Source organism: Ctenocephalides felis, unplaced genomic scaffold, assembly GCF_003426905.1.
Source record: "Ctenocephalides felis isolate EL2017-DRISC unplaced genomic scaffold, ASM342690v1 CF-g0.4_SCAFFOLD_03571, whole genome shotgun sequence".
Taxonomy (NCBI): Eukaryota; Metazoa; Arthropoda; class Insecta; order Siphonaptera; family Pulicidae; genus Ctenocephalides; species Ctenocephalides felis.
In genome coordinates, this window is record NW_020539725.1 from 55,217,650 (window position 1) to 55,235,662 (window position 18,013).

The following is an 18,013-nucleotide window of genomic DNA, read 5'->3' on the forward strand; positions in this document are numbered from 1 at the left end:
TTTTTTCTGAGGTATGCCAAAATGTTCAGAAACCTTCAAGACGTGAAGATATGCAAAAATTTTCATTTTCGATTTCTGTCTATTACCATACGGGAAGTTAATACTACTAATTTATTAAACTAAAAAGTAATAATGACTTGATATTTTGACTTTTTGTCCTCGCAGTTCAATAAGTGCAGGGGTTGTAATTAATTGTAATATAATATAATGTAGGGACGCGCTTTTTTATTTTGTGAGTAAAAAATTTAAATAGCAAAATCAAATTGATTGAAGTGTATTATTTACCCATATCGGGAATTCATGAACTATGAAACTAGCATTCAGGCAAAATATAATTTACAACTAGTTTACATTTAATATTTTGCATTTAAAATATAAATATTTTATTATTTAAAATATTATCTATCACTTATTATTTTTATTAAACTTTATTATTTCTCTATATTATTTTTATTATCCACAAATTTGATTTATTTTATTTATTAGTTGTATTATTGTTATTATTTGCTTTTATTTTATATTAAATCATCATAACACATATCATTTTAATGAAAATACTATCTTTTATTTTGTACTCTATTTTATTTATATTGCTGTCATTGTTCATAATTATTTCATTTAGCAGTTGTAATAAATATTGTAATTAAAAAAAAATCAAACTTATTAGTTCATAAACCTGCCAATACTAATGAATGAAACATTTTTGTGACTTGAGCCCCGACTAAATGATTCTAAAATTTTTGCATCAGGCAATAATATATTTTGACGTTTCTTAATTTTTTGGTTATATTACATATATTACATCTAAAAATAATTATCATAGTTAAAAATATAATATTTATGAATAAATAAACCGAAAATAATTAAATTAAGAATAATGTTTGCCTCTGTTTTAAGTTCCTTTCGAAAGTAAGCATATTTATAACAAAATTTTTATTTATCACTATCATACTCATTTTTTTAAAACTGTTCATTATATATTCATATAGCTATTTTATATATTCACGATTATTTTAATATTGGATTTTATCGCCTTATAGCTTTTCTAGGATTGCAAATTATAATATTTGTGTAGAGACAACTCAAACTCAAAATATTTAGAAAGACAAATATGCAACCGTGATTTTGAAACATAAATTTAAGATACATTAAACAACTGTGTAATTTTAAAATGTTTGGCATTAAATAATTACCTTCTTCAATTTCTATTGTATTTTACAGTCTAGCTATTTCTCAAACGAGACTCATTTCTATATATTCACCTGCTAGCATACAAGCATCACCATGTCTATATGCCGAACCACTGAAGAAAAAGAAGCGTATGGATCCACAAATAGTAAGACAACGTGAAGAAAGAAGAAGAAAAAAATTAGAGAAACAAATACGGCGACTTGAAAAAAATGCACGTCAATTGAAACCAATTGATGAGTTGGATGTACCACTAGTGTTAATTGATCAAAATAAGTAAATAGTTTTAATTTTACAATATCACACATAATTAATATTTGTACTTGCTTTATTACCACAAACTAAATGCATGAGATCAATTCTTTTTTTTTTAGACAAAGAACGAGACCTATAGTAAAACACACAGAAGAAGAATTAGAAAGAAGAGCTATGTTACAAAAAGAGTGGACCCAAGCTCGAACTCGTACATACTTAGCAGATTACCAAATGATCGATAGAATATTAGCATCACAACGAAAAGCCCTGGATGAATTACGCAAGGAAAGTGAAGAATTGTACTTAGAAGCTGTTCAGATCGATCAAGAGTTATTACCGTTTACTACCACAGGACCCACAATAACACCCCCAATTAAAAATTATGAAAGCCCAGATGGGGAATATATAGATATATCTAAAAAATGGGATTGATTTACTAAATTATTAAAATTTTAATAATACATATATATTATATAAATGTTAGTTTCATTTAAAAAAAAAATCTATTTACATGAATAAGTGTAAAAAAAATCCAAAATAGTCGATTTTTTTTCAAAAATTTAAAAGATTAAAAAAAAAAATTAACTTTTTTTTAAAAAAAAAAACCTTTTGGTACGGGAAGTTCCAGCAAAGCCTTAAGGCACGATGCCATGTACCACTTGTTTGTTAATACGTTTAAGTTCTATTTTGTGATCAATAATTTTGAAAAAGATTTTTTAAATTCAAAAGTTTTCGTATTGTTTTGTTGGTTAAGAAAAGTTCCCGCCAAATTTGAAGGTTATGAAAGGATTTGTTTGACAACCAAAATACTTACAAATACGTTTGATAACAAAAAATGAATTTTACACATTGTCTTAGGAATAAACTGCCAGTAAAATCTTAGCGAAACCATGTAATTTTTAATTGATATTGCTTTTTAATATATATTAATTTTTTTCATAATATATATTAATTTTTTTTTAATAACAAATAAAAATGGATGAAGATGAATTAAAAATATTTGAAGACTTACAAAAATCAGCAGAATGTCTAGTTTGGTAAACTTTCACATCAATAAAAATACAATTAAAATAATAAATAATAATAATCAGCATATATTTAACATTTTAGTAACAAAATATCAACAAGTCTGCTGATCAGTCGCTGTGAACATATATTTTGTGAGAGTTGTGTAAGTACACTACTGAAAAGGCGAATTGTTAGATGCCCCAAATGCAAAAAGAATTTGAGTAAAAGGATGTTCAGTAAAAATGAAGCTATTTCAGGTTTAATTTCAATTCTACTCGCTTACAAAAGTAATTCCAATGAAAATAGTGAACATGCTAGAGGTAATATAATTTTTATCAAATAATCATTTATTCTGTTTTTTTTAAATTTGATTGTTTCTTCTTTTATTACTAGAAACAGAAAATGAACCTGGTACCGAATCGAATTTGGTAGTTAGCAACCAAGACATTGAAAAATATATGAATGAAAAAATTTAAAAGTTGCCAAATAGTTGTAGATGATGATAAAACAGTAGTAATATAAATTATGACCAAAACTCTCAAGATTTCATAGATGATTTTATTTCTATAAGTCAAATACCTAATGTTCTCGATAGAATATTAGCATCACAACGAAAAGCCCTGGATGAATTACGCAAGGAAAGTGAAGAATTGTACTTAGAAGCTGTTCAGATCGATCAAGAGTTATTACCGTTTACTGCCACAGGACCCACAATAACACCCCCAATTAAAATTATGAAAGCCCAGATGGGGAATATATAGATATATCAAAAAAATGGGATTGATTAACTAAATTATTAAAATTTTAATAATACATATATATTATATAAATGTTAGTTTTATTTAAAAAAAAATCTATTTACATGAATAAGTGTAAAAAATCGAAAATAGTCATTTTTTCAAAATTTAAAAGATTAAAAAAAAATTTTAACTTTTTTAAAAAAAAAAACTTTTGGTACGAGAAGTTCCAGCAAAGCCTTAAGGCACGATGCCATGTACCACTTGTTTGTTAATACGTTTGAGTTCTATTTTGTGATAATAATTTGAAAAAGATTTTTTAAATTCAAAAGTTTTCGTATTGTTTTGTTGGTTAAGAAAAGTTCCCGCCAAATTTGAAGGTTATGAAAGGATTTGTTTGACAACCAAAATACTTACAAATACGTTTGATAACAAAAAAATGAATTTTACACATTGTCTAAGAATAAACTGCCAGTAAAATCTTAGCGAAACCATGTAATTTTTAATTGATATTGCTTTTTAATATATATTAAATTTTTTTCTTAATATATATTAATTTTTTTTTATAACAAATAAAAATGGATGAAGATGAATTAAAAATATTTGAAGACTTACAAAAATCAGCAGAATGTCTAGTTTGGTAAACTTTCACATCAATAAAAATACAATTAAAATAATGAATAATAATAATCAGCATATATTTAACATTTTAGTAACAAATATCAACAAGTCTGCTGATCAGTCGCTGTGAACATATATTTTGTGAGAGTTGTGTAAGTACACTACTGAAAAGGCGAATTGTTAGATGCCCCAATGCAAAAGAATTTGAGTAAAAGGATGTTCAGTAAAAATGAAGCTATTTCAGGTTTAATTTCAATTCTACTCGCTTACAAAAGTAATTCCAATGAAAAAGTGACATGCCAGAGGTAACATAATTTTTATCAAATAATCATTTATTCTATTTTTTTTTATTTTATTGTTTCTTCTTTTATTATTAGAAACAGAAAATGAACCTGGTACCGAATCGAATTTGGTAGTTAGCAACCAAGACATTGAAAATATATGAATGAAAAATTAAAAGTTGCCAAATAGTTGTAGATGATGATCAGTCTGATATTAATAAAACAGTATATAAATTATGACCAAAACTCTCAAGATTTCATAGATGATTTTATTTCTATAAGTCAAATACCTAATGTTCCTCCTCCAAAAAGAGATGTATCACCTCTTAGACTGCCAAGAAATAAAATTAAACACAGACAAAGTTACCTCTGGTTGAATTATCATGGAACTGATTTTCTTGAAGCTGATCCATCAATATCAACGCCTTCAAATTTTATGGAAGATGAAATCCCTGATAAGGCTGCTGTACCAACGTTTACTGATGCTAAACAGTATCAAGGGCCAAAAGCAAAGGTAATGCTAAAAAAACCGGTGGATTGTCAAAGGAATCCAAAAATGAAGATGGAAATTTGAGTAAATAGATATGGAATGTGCTGTTGAATTAAAAGATTGTTTCGAGAACAAACACAATGATGTACCTAATAAAAGAGGTGTGACAAGACGTAGTTTAACCAGAATAAAATAAAACAGACAAATGAAAAAATAGTATCTGATTCAAATGTAATCATGAAAAATCAGTTGACATGGAAGTTGATGAATTAAATGTTGATAAAGGTCCTATTATCAAACAAAATGATGATAATTTGAAATTAAGTAACAGAAAATATAGCAATGAAATCAATATTGATAATTCAAGGACCAATATTGTTGAAGAAAATGTGAGTAGCACAAAAGACAACTCTCTCGACAATCTGCAGGTAAAAACATCTGTTAAAAACAGTGTTATTTCAAAAATAAGTACAAATGTTGACCAATCTAAAGATAACGAGGTTTTAAGTGGCAATCTTTTTTCAAGTGCTGAAACATCTACATTTAAATTTAAAGTATCAAGAACTACACAGTAATTAATCAGATACAAAAAAAGGTAGCATTAGTAAGAGCGGAAAACATTTTCTTTAGAAGCAAATACAGAAGATTTACAATATTAATGATAACATTACTGTGAATACTGAAGATGCTTTGACATTAATTTTCAATCAATGCAATAGAAGACCAATAAATTGGGAATTGAAAAAAACTGCTCTATTAAATAGTAAGGAAAATATTGTTTGCAGGTTTGTTAAACCACTTAATCTATTACCAAGGAGTTTTAGAAGAAGTCTAATTTCAAATCCAGAACCAGTTTTATTTTTTCTTAAGGGTTCGTTGGATGCACCAAAGATAGTACATAAAGATGTAGGTATGCAATGTACACTTATCAAGAACAATAAAGAAACAATTTTAAAACAACAGCAAATGTTCAAACACAAACAGAAGAAATTCAACTTAATTTTAATATGCATCATCTTGTAATAAAATGCCACAGAAAATAATTTACACAAGACAGGTTTAGTTAAGGAAATTAATGTATATAAAGATATTAGAAATGAATCTCAAGAACATAATAAAATAGATATATAGGCAATGACTTAATGTCCAATACATACACAAAGAAATGTAATTCATCACTAAGCGAGAATGCAGAAGACACAGAAGATATTCTTGAAGTAACAAATGACATACATAAAAGATTTAATCAGAAAAGTAAAGAGAAATCATTATCACCAAGTTATGATTTACCAGACGACACCCTTGTAGCTGAAACAAGCAAACCTGAAATATTATTAGAAAGTGATCAAATTGAAAATGTCATGGGAATTTTGAAAGAAAATATTCATGCCATGATGATGAATTTGAAGAAACTACAATGAAAAATCAAGGAGACACTTCTAAGTCATCTAAAAGAAAACGTGAAGAAAAAGAAATTGATGAAAGGGAAATCAATATTCCAGCAAGTGGAGGAACACATCCTTTTCTTCTGATTCTGATATACAATCATGTTTACGGCCTGTTAAATCAGTACAACTACCTGACATGTCCGATGACGAAATGGTAATGGATGAAAATATGACGGTTAAGTTTATTTCTATGCAGGATTCAGAGAATGATGACACAATATCATAAAAAAACGTAAAGTGCAACAATTGATTTCTAGTGGAAGTTCATCAATGAAGGAAATAAACATAACAATCCACTTGAAGAAGACAGTGAGCCAATGGATTATGATGATATACTATCGACAGTATTTGCCAATATTGATGCTGAATTAAATACTGGTTCTAAAGAAGGTCAAGACGAAGATCTAGAAACAAGAAAAGAAATCCACAGTCTAAAGTTAAGCCTAATACTCTTAACAAGGAGTATAGTTCTAATAGAAGTCCTATGAAGCAGATTTTAAGTAAAACACATACAAAAGCCTGCTATTTTGTGTTCATCGACTCCTAAAATTAATAGTAAATCTAACAATAGTGCAGAAAGAAGGTCTTTAGAAATCTCCATAAATACTCTTTATAAAACCGCTGATCTTGATAAAATAGTAAGTGCTATAGAATGCAATTATATGCAGAAAGAATTGGACACTCAGAACCAAACCGATATTCTGAGCGAATTACAAAGGAATATGTGCAGAAGTGAAACAGAAATGAGGGATCACAGATACCGCAATCACTTTTCAGGTATTTATATATTTGAAATGCATGTCCAGGAAAATCAATAATGCTATTTTTTTTTTTTTTAAATTAAATAAGTTTCTTTCACAGATCTTCATTAGTAAAACAAGGGCCTTATTCAAAATCAAGAAGGTCATTAATTTACCAAGACATCAAACAAAACAAATCCCCTCAAATTATGTTCAAATCTCCAAAAGATACATTGAACGAAACCATTAGCACTATAGTGGACTATCCAAAAGAAAACAGTGAACCATTTATATCATCATTGAGTAAAACTAATACTGAACCAGTTGAGATGGAAATTTCATCTTCTTTAGAACAACATCAAAATCGAGCTTTAATGCAGCATACATTTGATGTTAGGGAGAAAAATGTAGAAATAGTTGAAAATACTGAAATATCTGAGACAAGGTTAGAACCAGAAATAGACTTTGTGCCAAGTTCCATGGAGACCAAACCAATTTGCTTAGCTTGTAGTTGCTTGTTGCAAGATGATATAATCTTAGTGAAAAATTTTGCTGATCGATTCAATCTAAAATTTGTCATGCAATATGAGGACTCAGTCACGCCCTTATTGTAAGAGTGAATAAAGAAAATTTGTGCTGAAAGGTAATTATTTGATTACTTATTTTAGGTAGATCTGCGAATCTATATATACATATTTTTATTTTAAGGTCACTAAAATTCATAAATGCTATGGTATCTGGAATATGGGTTCTAAATAAGAACTGGATAAGCGATAGTTTAGCAAAAAAGAACTTCTTCCAGAATACAAGTACGAAGTATTGGATATTTCATTAGAACCTGGACCAAAAAGAATCGAATTTCATTACCAAAATCATTGTTCATAAATTTAAAGTTTTTGTGATTGGACCTTTTCATAGCACAAGTGTAGACGAGTTCAAATTGTTATTGAGAAATACTGGAGTTATGATTCAAAACAGTCATATTAGTGCGCAAATGTTGTAATGGATGATGGAGAGCATACTAAAGAAGAAATTGAAGGTATTCTACATCATATTTACATAGATTTGTAATAATTAAATGTTTAAAATCATTAACTAATTAATTATTACTTGATTTCTAGAAACCTATAAACATTGCACTAAACCTATAGTGGATATGGGATGGTTCCTGGATTGCATTTGTCGTGGCCGTTTAGTGAAAATAACAGAACATTTGCTACTACCTGATATATCAGAAATTAATCTGAAAAACTATCCTTCACAAATATTCCAAGATACAGAACGGCTTTAGTAGTAGTTGATTCAGTGCCATTACTGATATTATGATGAACATGAGAGATATATGTGAAATATAATGTTATGTCCCAGAAATTTTTTAATATGGTTAATGTTTTTAATATATTTTTATTTAAGAAAAATTGTTTATTAATTTATAATTATATTTTAAACAAACTGGTATTACTCATCTATATAAATAAAATATATAAATTTGGAAGAACACTGCATTTGTGATTAGATAAATGAATTAGATTAGAAAGAAACTGAATCAAATATCAAAATTGCAAAAGATTATTCAACTATAAACTCATAATTTAATTGTTACACTAAATAAGTTATTAATGTTACTTTTAACTGCCTTATTGTTCGAACAGTTAGCATTTTCTAGTTGCTTAAAGTTCTTCTTAAGGATATCACAACTTCTAATTATAAATAATTATTATTATATATAATTAATTATATATTTATAATTCACTTAGTGTCATGTGAAATCAAAAATGTATTTGGTTGTGTAAAAACCTAATTATTATAGTAACAACAAAGAAAATACTGATTTAGAATCTATAGTTTATTGAACCCGCAGACAAAAAACAAATAATAATAAATAAACAAATGATAAATGGAACAAATTGATTTGTAGTATCACCATAAAATAAAATATAACTAACGCACTTACTAATTTTCAGCTGGCCATCTAAGTAGATTCAATAATTCTAAAATAACTGAAAAACGTCAACTAACTTTAGTAACCACTGTCTTCACAATATATAGCACCTATAACCATTAATTTATTACATTTATGACACTATATCACATGAGAAAATCACTTAAAAGTGATGTTTGTTGCACAAGGCAAATACGAATAATAATAATAAACATTATTGTGTTTATTATTAAGTTTTCCGCCTGCAGTGAAAAGTAAAATCGGAAACGTCAGTTGACAGTGCCGCCAACAAAAAAGAAGTAACAAGTACAAATTAAAAATATTTGAATCACATCGAAGTAAAAACACTCGGAGGCAATCCTAATAAAAAGTGCATCAAGTTATAATTTGTTTATATTTATAATTGAAGTGAATATAATTCAATTGTTGCATTTTTTTGCTCCGGTTTGGAATGTTATATTTGAACTATTTCCCTAATGTTCAGTCTATTGTGTAAACGTACGTTTTGGTCCACTAGCTTATTCGGAAACAGCGCTTCAACAATCAAAATGTCGGAAACCAAATCAAGTATGTATACCCTGCAGAATATAATTTTTTTGTTTTAAACAGAGGTATTCTTTAATAATGCAGGGATTAAGTCCCTAATTCTTTAATAATCCAATAAGGGATTAAGTAAAAATAGTATATAAAGACAAATTCTCTCACCTTCTTTGAAAATCAAGCTCTGCTCAAGAATTTTTAAAATTTTTGAAATTTTTTCCATGCTATTTTCATACAAAACTTTGATTGAATTGCGCACTATCTAAAAGTTAATATTAAGAGCTAAAACTTTCAGAAAATTGTTTTTTATCAATTGGAACCATTTGAGCCCTGGGGAGCAAGTAATTCGAAAATGTCCATATTAATTAATAAGGACTACCCTAATATATATAAGTGCCGCCAACAAAAAAGAAGTAACAAGTACAAATTAAAAATATTTGAATCACATCGAAGTAAAAACACTCGGAGGCAATCCTAATAAAAAGTGCATCAAGTTATAATTTGTTTATATTATAATTGAAGTGAATATAATTCAATTGTTGCATTTTTGCTCCGGTTTGGAATGTTATATTTGAACTATTTCCCTAATGTTCAGTCTATTGTGTAAACGTACGTTTTGGTCCACTAGCTTATTCGGAAACAGCGCTTCAAAATGTCGGAAACCAAATCAAGTATGTAAACCTGCAGAATATAATTTTTTGTTTTAAACAGAGGTATTCTTTAATAATGCAGGGATTAAGTCCCTAATTCTTTAATAATCCAATAAGGGATTAAGTAAAAATAGTATATAAAGACAAATTCTCTCACCTTCTTTGAAAATCAAGCTCTGCTCAAGAATTTTTAAAATTTTTGAAAATTTTTCCATGCTATTTTCATACAAAACTTTGATTGAATTGCGCACTATCTAAAAGTTAATATTAAGAGCTAAAACTTTCAGAAAATTGTTTTTTATCAATTTGGAACCATTTGAGCCCTGGGGAGCAAGTAAATTCGAAAATGTCCATATTAATTAATAAGGACTACCCTAATATATATATATATATATATATATATATATATATATATATTCATGTTTATTCAATATGAAATTCGCTTTCTACAGTTGTATACAACTATTTTATTTCATATGTATTGACAGATATGCATACATTGCTAACTATGATAGTTTAATTATTTTTAATAAATTGACTTTTTAGGATATCTTAATAATTTAACAGATATTATTCAGTATATTATAATACTTTTTAGATTTCAGATTTTGGCATTTGTACACAATTCAAATAAATATTTATTTATATAAATATTACTCTCATTCTTTGATTAAATAAATTAATGGTAGCGGTAGCGTATCAAGAAAGCACTAAATCATAAAACTTACTTTAGAAATATGCATATAATATTTTCAACAGTACGTATTAATAATTTAATTAAATCACATTTTTAGTGATTTTCATAAACTTATAGCTATTTGTCTATACAGTTATATAATTAAATTCACCTATTCTAATTTTCTAAGATATAATATCAATGCCGCCAACGGTTCATTCATATCAGCATTTTGAGTTTATTATTTTTAATAATACTAGCTAATGCAAAAACTATATACATAACGAGATTGAAACTAAAAGTTCAAAGAAAGAAAATTTAGCAACATAGGTTTGAAGCGTTCTATTTGATCAGTCGAACAATTGACAAGTTACGCTAATATTGTAAATAGTTTACTCGCAAGTAGAACCTTTGAATTTTAGAATCAAGTTGATTTTTTCTGAGAGCATGTAACAAATCATTTGAAATAATTTATACTGTATGTTCTTCATTGACAATGTGTTCATCATTTGTAGTATATATTATTGTAGATAGGTATGCATTGAAATATTAGCGTTGTAAAAGAGGAATAAAACATGTGTGTAGTGTTGGGTAATGTGTATATTATAAATGTTTAATAGCATGTGTATATGTTGTTACATGTAAAATGTTGACATTTGTGTGTTATATATAGCAAAATGGAGCCAATAAAGCTCTGAAAATAATTTAAATAAACATGTTAATTATAATAAACCACTATCAATAAACAATAACGTGTTTTGTAAAATATATCACAATATCATCAAAGGGCAGCTTAGATATAATTAATAAATAATTTGTTGAACAGTTTTGTTAAAAAAATATAATTTGAACATTTATGATAAAATGAAAAAAATATTTTTCATTATCAATTCAACTTTCATAAAAACTGCATGATACACGTCAACATTATTTACAAATCCACTAATTAGATAAATATCTTCTCTTACCGTATTTAATTATAACCTAGGCACAATAATATAATTGACGATTGCCTAGCCTAAAGTTATAATCATACAGCATTAGGATAATTTTACACAAGATAATTAAGACCAGTTTATTATAGACAGCACTACATTTAGGCTAATTTAATTTATTTAAAATATTGCCCTAATTAAACTTGATTTCATGCGGATGCTTTATTACTTTTGTATTAAAAATAATTTATCTATGCTGTAATAGATAGTCCAATTTATCAACGTGAATCAACAAACATTGTTTTTAAATAGCATCCACACTTTTACATCAAATCAAAAAGTTTTTAAAAAACATGTATCTGCTATTATTATATAGTACACTATTCCCTAAAGACCACTATTATTTTTCATCCTACACAAAGATATGATTTTATTTAAACACCGTTTATCTACAATGCACAACAAGTAATTGTAGAATAAAATAAACATTGGCAAACGTAAATAATCAGCACTTCTCAAAAATTAATAACATTCTTCAAAAAACTTAAAATAATTTTGCAAAATGTAGCACATTTAAAAATACTTTTGAAGTTCATGCTGATCCATAGATTGCAAGTGCTTTAGTATATAAAAAATGGTAATATATCGAAATTTGGATATGAATTTTCAGACTATAAATAGTAATTTGTTTCTTGTAACTGCAAGCTTATGAATCCTAATAAAATATTATCTATAATAAATTAATGTTTTCATAAACATCTTCTATAACTACTTACTAGAGATATGCAACATTACATTGAAATTCGACTTACATTCTAAATATGTCTTTTTACTAAATTGGTTGAAGTCGTATAAAACACAAAATATAATCAATTACCATTCTTTAAAAGAATTTGAGTTTTCAAAGTCAATTAATTTTGCAATAAAATATAGAAGTAATCAATAACATTTGAATCACATAACTTGTCAATTACATTTAACTTTGCAGTGTTGTACATTATTAATATAATATGATATTTGTAAACTTTGGACCATTCAATTCAGTGGAATTGCAAAATCATATATATAAACACTATTAAATTTGTCAAAAAAAATTATTTTGTGCTAAAATACAACTCCACATTTTTTAATACTTACAATTATTTTTATACCAATATGAAAGGTATATAGGTAAAGTCATGCAATGTAAAAAGGAATATTTTCAAAAGAATATATGGGAAAACTTTTTTCCAGGTTTCATTTGACATTTTTTTATTAAAATAAATATTGAGTAAGCTATTCTTCATATGTCATGCCTACTGGTCCCAAAGATGGTGTCTACTTGAACGAATCTTCTTTTCACTTGGGACTTAATTGTAAAGAATAGGTTGTACGATTCATTTCATATCTTTAGACTGCATATCATCTAACCAGCCCGAAGAGATATTGCGAGATGAAGAGAAGCATAATTTCATTGTGAAAGGGAATTTGGTACCTGGAAGGAAATAGTCACAAATTTATTTCAAGAAGCACAGTAAACATGATTTATTAAGAAATATTTAATAATATTTTCTTAATCGGCGTATCGTTTTTCTCAGTCAAAATTAAAGAAATTTATAATGTGTATTATTTGGGGAAGACCATTTATTTATTATAATGGTAATAATATTACTGCCCTAGATTAGGTCTGTAAACTGAATTAAAATCCAAATCGATTCAAGGAATCATGGTATGAGAGATTTCTCATTGTCATTGCACACCGCAGTGCCCGATATAGTCTATTTTCAAGTGGAAACATATTTTAACTTCCCGAAGGAGAAGTTTAATTTTATGTTTTCTCAACGTTTCAAGCCATTCTAAATCGAATGAGACCGAATTTGAAAAAAGTAGTGTGTGTGTGTGTGAACAGATTTTTAAATTTGTAAATCGACGTTTTCTCCAAAACGGCAGGACCGATTTCAAACATTTAAAAGCCATTCGATGCACCTCAATGAGGACTATTGTTCGTCAGTTTTGTGCGACGATCTGCCGAGCCGTTCTTTGTAATTTGAAAAAAAGTGTTAAACTTTTCGTCCACATTTAAGCTTATACTACCGAATCGATTTAAAAAAATCAAAAACTTTTCGAAAGATATTAGTTGGGAATGATACTGATAGGTTTTAGGTGAAAATCGAACCTAGCCGTTTTCTTGTAATTAACTGTTGAAAAAAAATAAGCCGATTTTTATGGAACTTTTTTTTAGTGATATGTAATATGGTCTTATATAACTTACTGAAATATTACGGCCTTACGACAAGTAGTTTAATTTTAAAAAATCATCAAAGTTCGAGAAAATAAGTAGTTTTTTTTGAAGTTTATTAAAATTATTATTAGACGATTCACTTGGTATAAGGATAGAGTACTTGGTCTTAATGAACATACTGAACCATTAAAGTCCTACGGAAACTGGTTCAGTTATAAAAATTATTGATTTTAGAAAATTTGCTTTTAGAAACTACTCCGAGTTAACGTGTTCGCTCGGAATACTTTTAATCACTCATAAATAAATTAATTCTTATCTACTAAGGCAATTATTACACATATCGGGAGGTTCATGTAACTTGCCTCAAGGCAAAATACCAATACCAACTAGATAATCTATAAATTCAAGTGCGAATTGATATCACTACTGCATGATATCAGGTATAAATACCTTCACCGTCGACCGCGGCGTGATTGCAAGCCATGATGGCTTGTACTGCTTCGGCAATTGTGGCGAACTCTAACAATCCACTTGATGAGCGTTCGCTCTTGCTTGGAAACATTTTTATCGATACTGGTCGTGGCACGTCATAGGTTGTGAAAACTTCGAGAATTGTACTCTCTTTTACATTTGGCGGTGTGTTGAAGAAGTGCAAGATCTGAAACAAGTAGGAGATTAGGCCAATTCATTGGAAAGCTATTAGAGTTAAATTTAAAACATTGATATTGTTATAAACTACTGTTGGTCTTCGTACCTTGCTTGGAGGCTGAATGCGATTTTTGCTCGCTTGTGCAATGTTCAAGAATCTGTTGTTCTTATTATTGGAGTAATCTTTGAAGCTTGGAGTTTTGTCAAATACCGGGAAAGGATTTGTCACTTCAGATATAAACGCCTGTTTTGAAAATCTGTAAGGGCATAAAAAATAGTGAAATTAACTTTAGTTACTAGCTTATTTACTAAAAAAACATTATTGGAATACTTACGCCACTTGGAGCTTATTTTCTTCGTTTACTTGAACGTTATTTAAGTGCATTATGCATCTTTCTACGGATACTGCGTCACCCATTTGTACCATGACAGTACCTTCCTTTGATTTCAAGAATTTGACCTGAATATAAGATATATTCATTTGATAAAGATTCTGATTCAAATATTATGCAATATTTGCTATAACTTATACGAGTATTCAATCTAAGCACGGACAAGACTTTCATGTTTATTGATTTTTCAGTTGCAAATCAACTTATTGACTTAGCTATATATAGTCTTAGTCAGTGTTACCAATAAATTGATCCACAAATAATACTTACGCGCGCATTACATTTCCGTATAGACACATTATGTTAAAACACTGTCTGTATTGTGTCTTTTGGCATCCACACCGTAAACCATCATGACGCTGCCATTTGGACCACCACCGGCTCCTTGATATGGTGGCAAGCCAACCATTCCTCCAACTCCTGGGCGTACCATTCCTCCGTTTTGTGGTGGATCCTAAAATTAAAGCAAAATTTTAGACCTGTTAGAATAATATAGTCCGCTATAATAGAATTACTTTTTTTCAATAACTATTAAATGGACCAAAACTGTGCATTATCGGTAATGCACGGTAATGCACATAATGTAATCTTAACTGGTCTGAACACGTTTCCAACCATTTATGCTTCAAATTAACGCGTACATGCTTTATCCTGCGAACCCTTAAATCAAAAATTGGAATATCCAGTTTACTTTCTATTTATTACGCAAATTTCTATTCACACATTGCTTACGGTATCCAATTTTGGGGTTTCTCTAATGAACTAATTAAAGTTTTTAAATTTCAAAAGAGAGCAATTCGAATAATTTTTTCACTATCCTCCAAGACATCATGCCGTAATATCTTCAATGAACAAAAAATTTTAACAGTACCGAGTATATTTGTTCTAGTCACACTTAATTTCATAAAAAATAATCCAGACTCTTTTAATTTGTCTTCGATGTCAAATACCAAGCACAATACGAGACATAAAATAATTAAAGGTAGGACCTATAAACTATCTGCGGTATGGGTATACAATTTATGAATAAACTGCCGTTACGTGTTCGTACCCTTGATAACAAGAAATTTCATAAAGTACTAAGTAATGCGTTAAAGGATTTAACTTTTTATAGCCCTCTGGAGTTTTTAAATTTCGATTTTTCAAATTACTTTCCCGAAAATCTCAACTAATCATTAACGCGACTTTTCCCGCTCGAAGAAATTTCTCTATTACAGGCAGCAGCAAGATCGATGGATCGACGATGGCAAAAATCCCTCCGAATCTACGGGCCCAAACTAACTGATGTCACCTACCAGCCATGTCTATGTCTACTATGCTCGTGACAACATAATTCGTTCGTTAAACTAAGTATTTCTAAATTACTATTATTATTATTATTATTTCTTTCTTTGTTTATTTTTTTTCTTTTTTTTTTTTATTTTATATAACTGTTATTGTTATATTGTTAAAATACTTAATAATTAGTTAATTAAACACTTACAATTTAAAAACAAAAAAAAATTGAGAGACTTTTTTTTTTTTTTTTTTTTTTTTTTTTTTTCCTATTATTATTTTCATAAGACTGTTATTGTTAAAATACTTAATAATTAGTTAACTAAAAACTTATAATCAAAACACTTTAAAATTGTGAAACAAAATTTTAATTTTTTTATTTTGACTGTTATTGTTAAAATACTTAATAATTAGTTAACCAAAAACTTATATTTAAAAACACTTAAAAATTGTGAAACAAAATATTTCCTTCATCAAAATACCTAAAAATTTGTAAAAGAAAAAAAATTGTAAAAATATTTAACAATAACAATAAAAATGATAATGATAATATTAATAATAATAATAATTATACAATAATATAAGATACTTAAATTTGTTAAAATATCATAAAAATAACCCAAAATTTGTTAATATTGTAAAAGTTATATTTGTAAAGCTTATTAAAATTACTTATTAAATTTTTAAAAACACTTGTAACAAACAAACTAGTTATATTTAAAAAAAATTATAATTAAGTAAATATAAATAGGTTTATAGTAAATAAATTAAGTAATAAAATAGCTAATAATTAATTAAATTATATTAAACCTATAAAATATTGACTTAAGCCTTATTATAATATTAAATATTATACCGACGGCTTGTAAAATTAATAAATAAATAAATAAATAAATGTAGATAGTTATATTCTGACTCTGAAAATTTGAAATTGAATAAAACTTACCTTCATTAGAGGACCCCCGCCAGCACCGCCTCCAGCCATAAGAGCACCATTTCCGCCGCCTCCTCCACGGTTAAATCCAGCATCGCCGTAACCACCTTCGGGATATGGTGGAAAACCGCCATCGTCAAAGCGTTCGTATCCGAAATCTGTAAATAAATGATCAAACCATTAATAATGACAACTTACACATAATCCACAAACAATAAAACTAATCATGATAATTAAAAAAAAAAACAATTCTTGATTGCTAGATGATGAATTCGTACAAATTGAGGTACACGATGTATGATACACGATTAGCAATATACATTTCAGTACTAATTCTAAATGAAGAAGATTCTTCGTCGATGAAGACTACTTGTATTTCTATACACCAGACACAGCCGCAATACGACCAATTACCGTAATTGGCGATGGTGCTTCATCAAACAAAACCTACTGGACGTTGCGCACAGGATTGTTAGACCGCCATATCAGATGATGACGAGTTTGCTCTCTGAATGCATTATGTATATAGAAATGGGGCTGAAGGTTTAAGAAATTTATACAAAATATATTGAACAAAAGACCAGCCACTAGAACAACAAATCAGAAGTAGGTGTAAGTGCCATTTTGCATTGAAACAAACTGTAAAAAAAACATGATCCATAGGAATTGATTGAAGATTTAGCAACTTTTACAATTGTGACTATAATTTATTTTAACACGGCCCAATCTTCCAAACTTCAAAGAATTTTTATAATTAAACTACTTTTCGTGGCCTATAATATTTTAGAAAATTGGTTAGGACCATGATCTCTGCCATCATAAGGGTGACGACAATTTTATTCAACAATTATTTGCAAAGAAACGCCCCGGCTGATCTTTAAACAAACTAAACCCATTGATGGCTATTCGCTATGACTTCTAGATGGGTATTCTATAATAAATAGGTATTACTATCAGCTCTCCAATTAGTAAACTGATGCCAACATACGGGTGCCTATAGAACAAATACCGCTGCAGATGATATTTAACCGC

General features: G+C 28.1%; 2 protein-coding genes and 1 pseudogene across 2 annotated transcripts; 2 read left to right on the plus strand and 1 right to left on the minus strand.

The window, feature by feature from the left end:
• Positions 1–775: 775 nt before the first annotated feature.
• On the plus strand, positions 776–1,875 carry LOC113384782 (39S ribosomal protein L40, mitochondrial-like). The gene is made up of 3 exons (XM_026622538.1): positions 776–909; positions 1,222–1,464; positions 1,563–1,875. Exons 1-3 carry the CDS (start codon positions 878–880, stop codon positions 1,873–1,875), a joined length of 588 nt encoding a protein of 195 aa, XP_026478323.1. The 5' UTR covers positions 776–877.
• A 4,908-nt stretch (positions 1,876–6,783) lies between these two features.
• Positions 6,784–7,382, plus strand: LOC113386306. Its single transcript, XM_026624094.1, has 2 exons — positions 6,784–6,805; positions 6,890–7,382. The coding sequence occupies exon 2, from the start codon at positions 6,978–6,980 to the stop codon at positions 7,380–7,382; it is 405 nt and encodes a 134-aa protein (XP_026479879.1). The 5' UTR covers positions 6,784–6,805; positions 6,890–6,977.
• A 5,420-nt stretch (positions 7,383–12,802) lies between these two features.
• Positions 12,803–18,013, minus strand: part of LOC113386809 — a 128,481-nt pseudogene continuing 123,270 nt past the window's right edge.

Bases quoted from the DNA above. Each gene is read 5' to 3' on its own strand.
- LOC113384782 (XM_026622538.1), top strand. From the start codon at position 878: ATGTTTGCCTCTGTTTTAAGTTCCTTTCGAAA. The intron at 910-1,221 runs GTAAGCATATTT...TGTATTTTACAG, and splicing joins GTTTTAAGTTCCTTTCGAAA to TCTAGCTATTTCTCAAACGA. The intron at 1,465-1,562 runs GTAAATAGTTTT...TTTTTTTTTTAG, and splicing joins GTGTTAATTGATCAAAATAA to ACAAAGAACGAGACCTATAG.
- LOC113386306 (XM_026624094.1), top strand. From the start codon at position 6,978: ATGTTCAAATCTCCAAAAGATACATTGAACGAAACCATTAGCACTATA.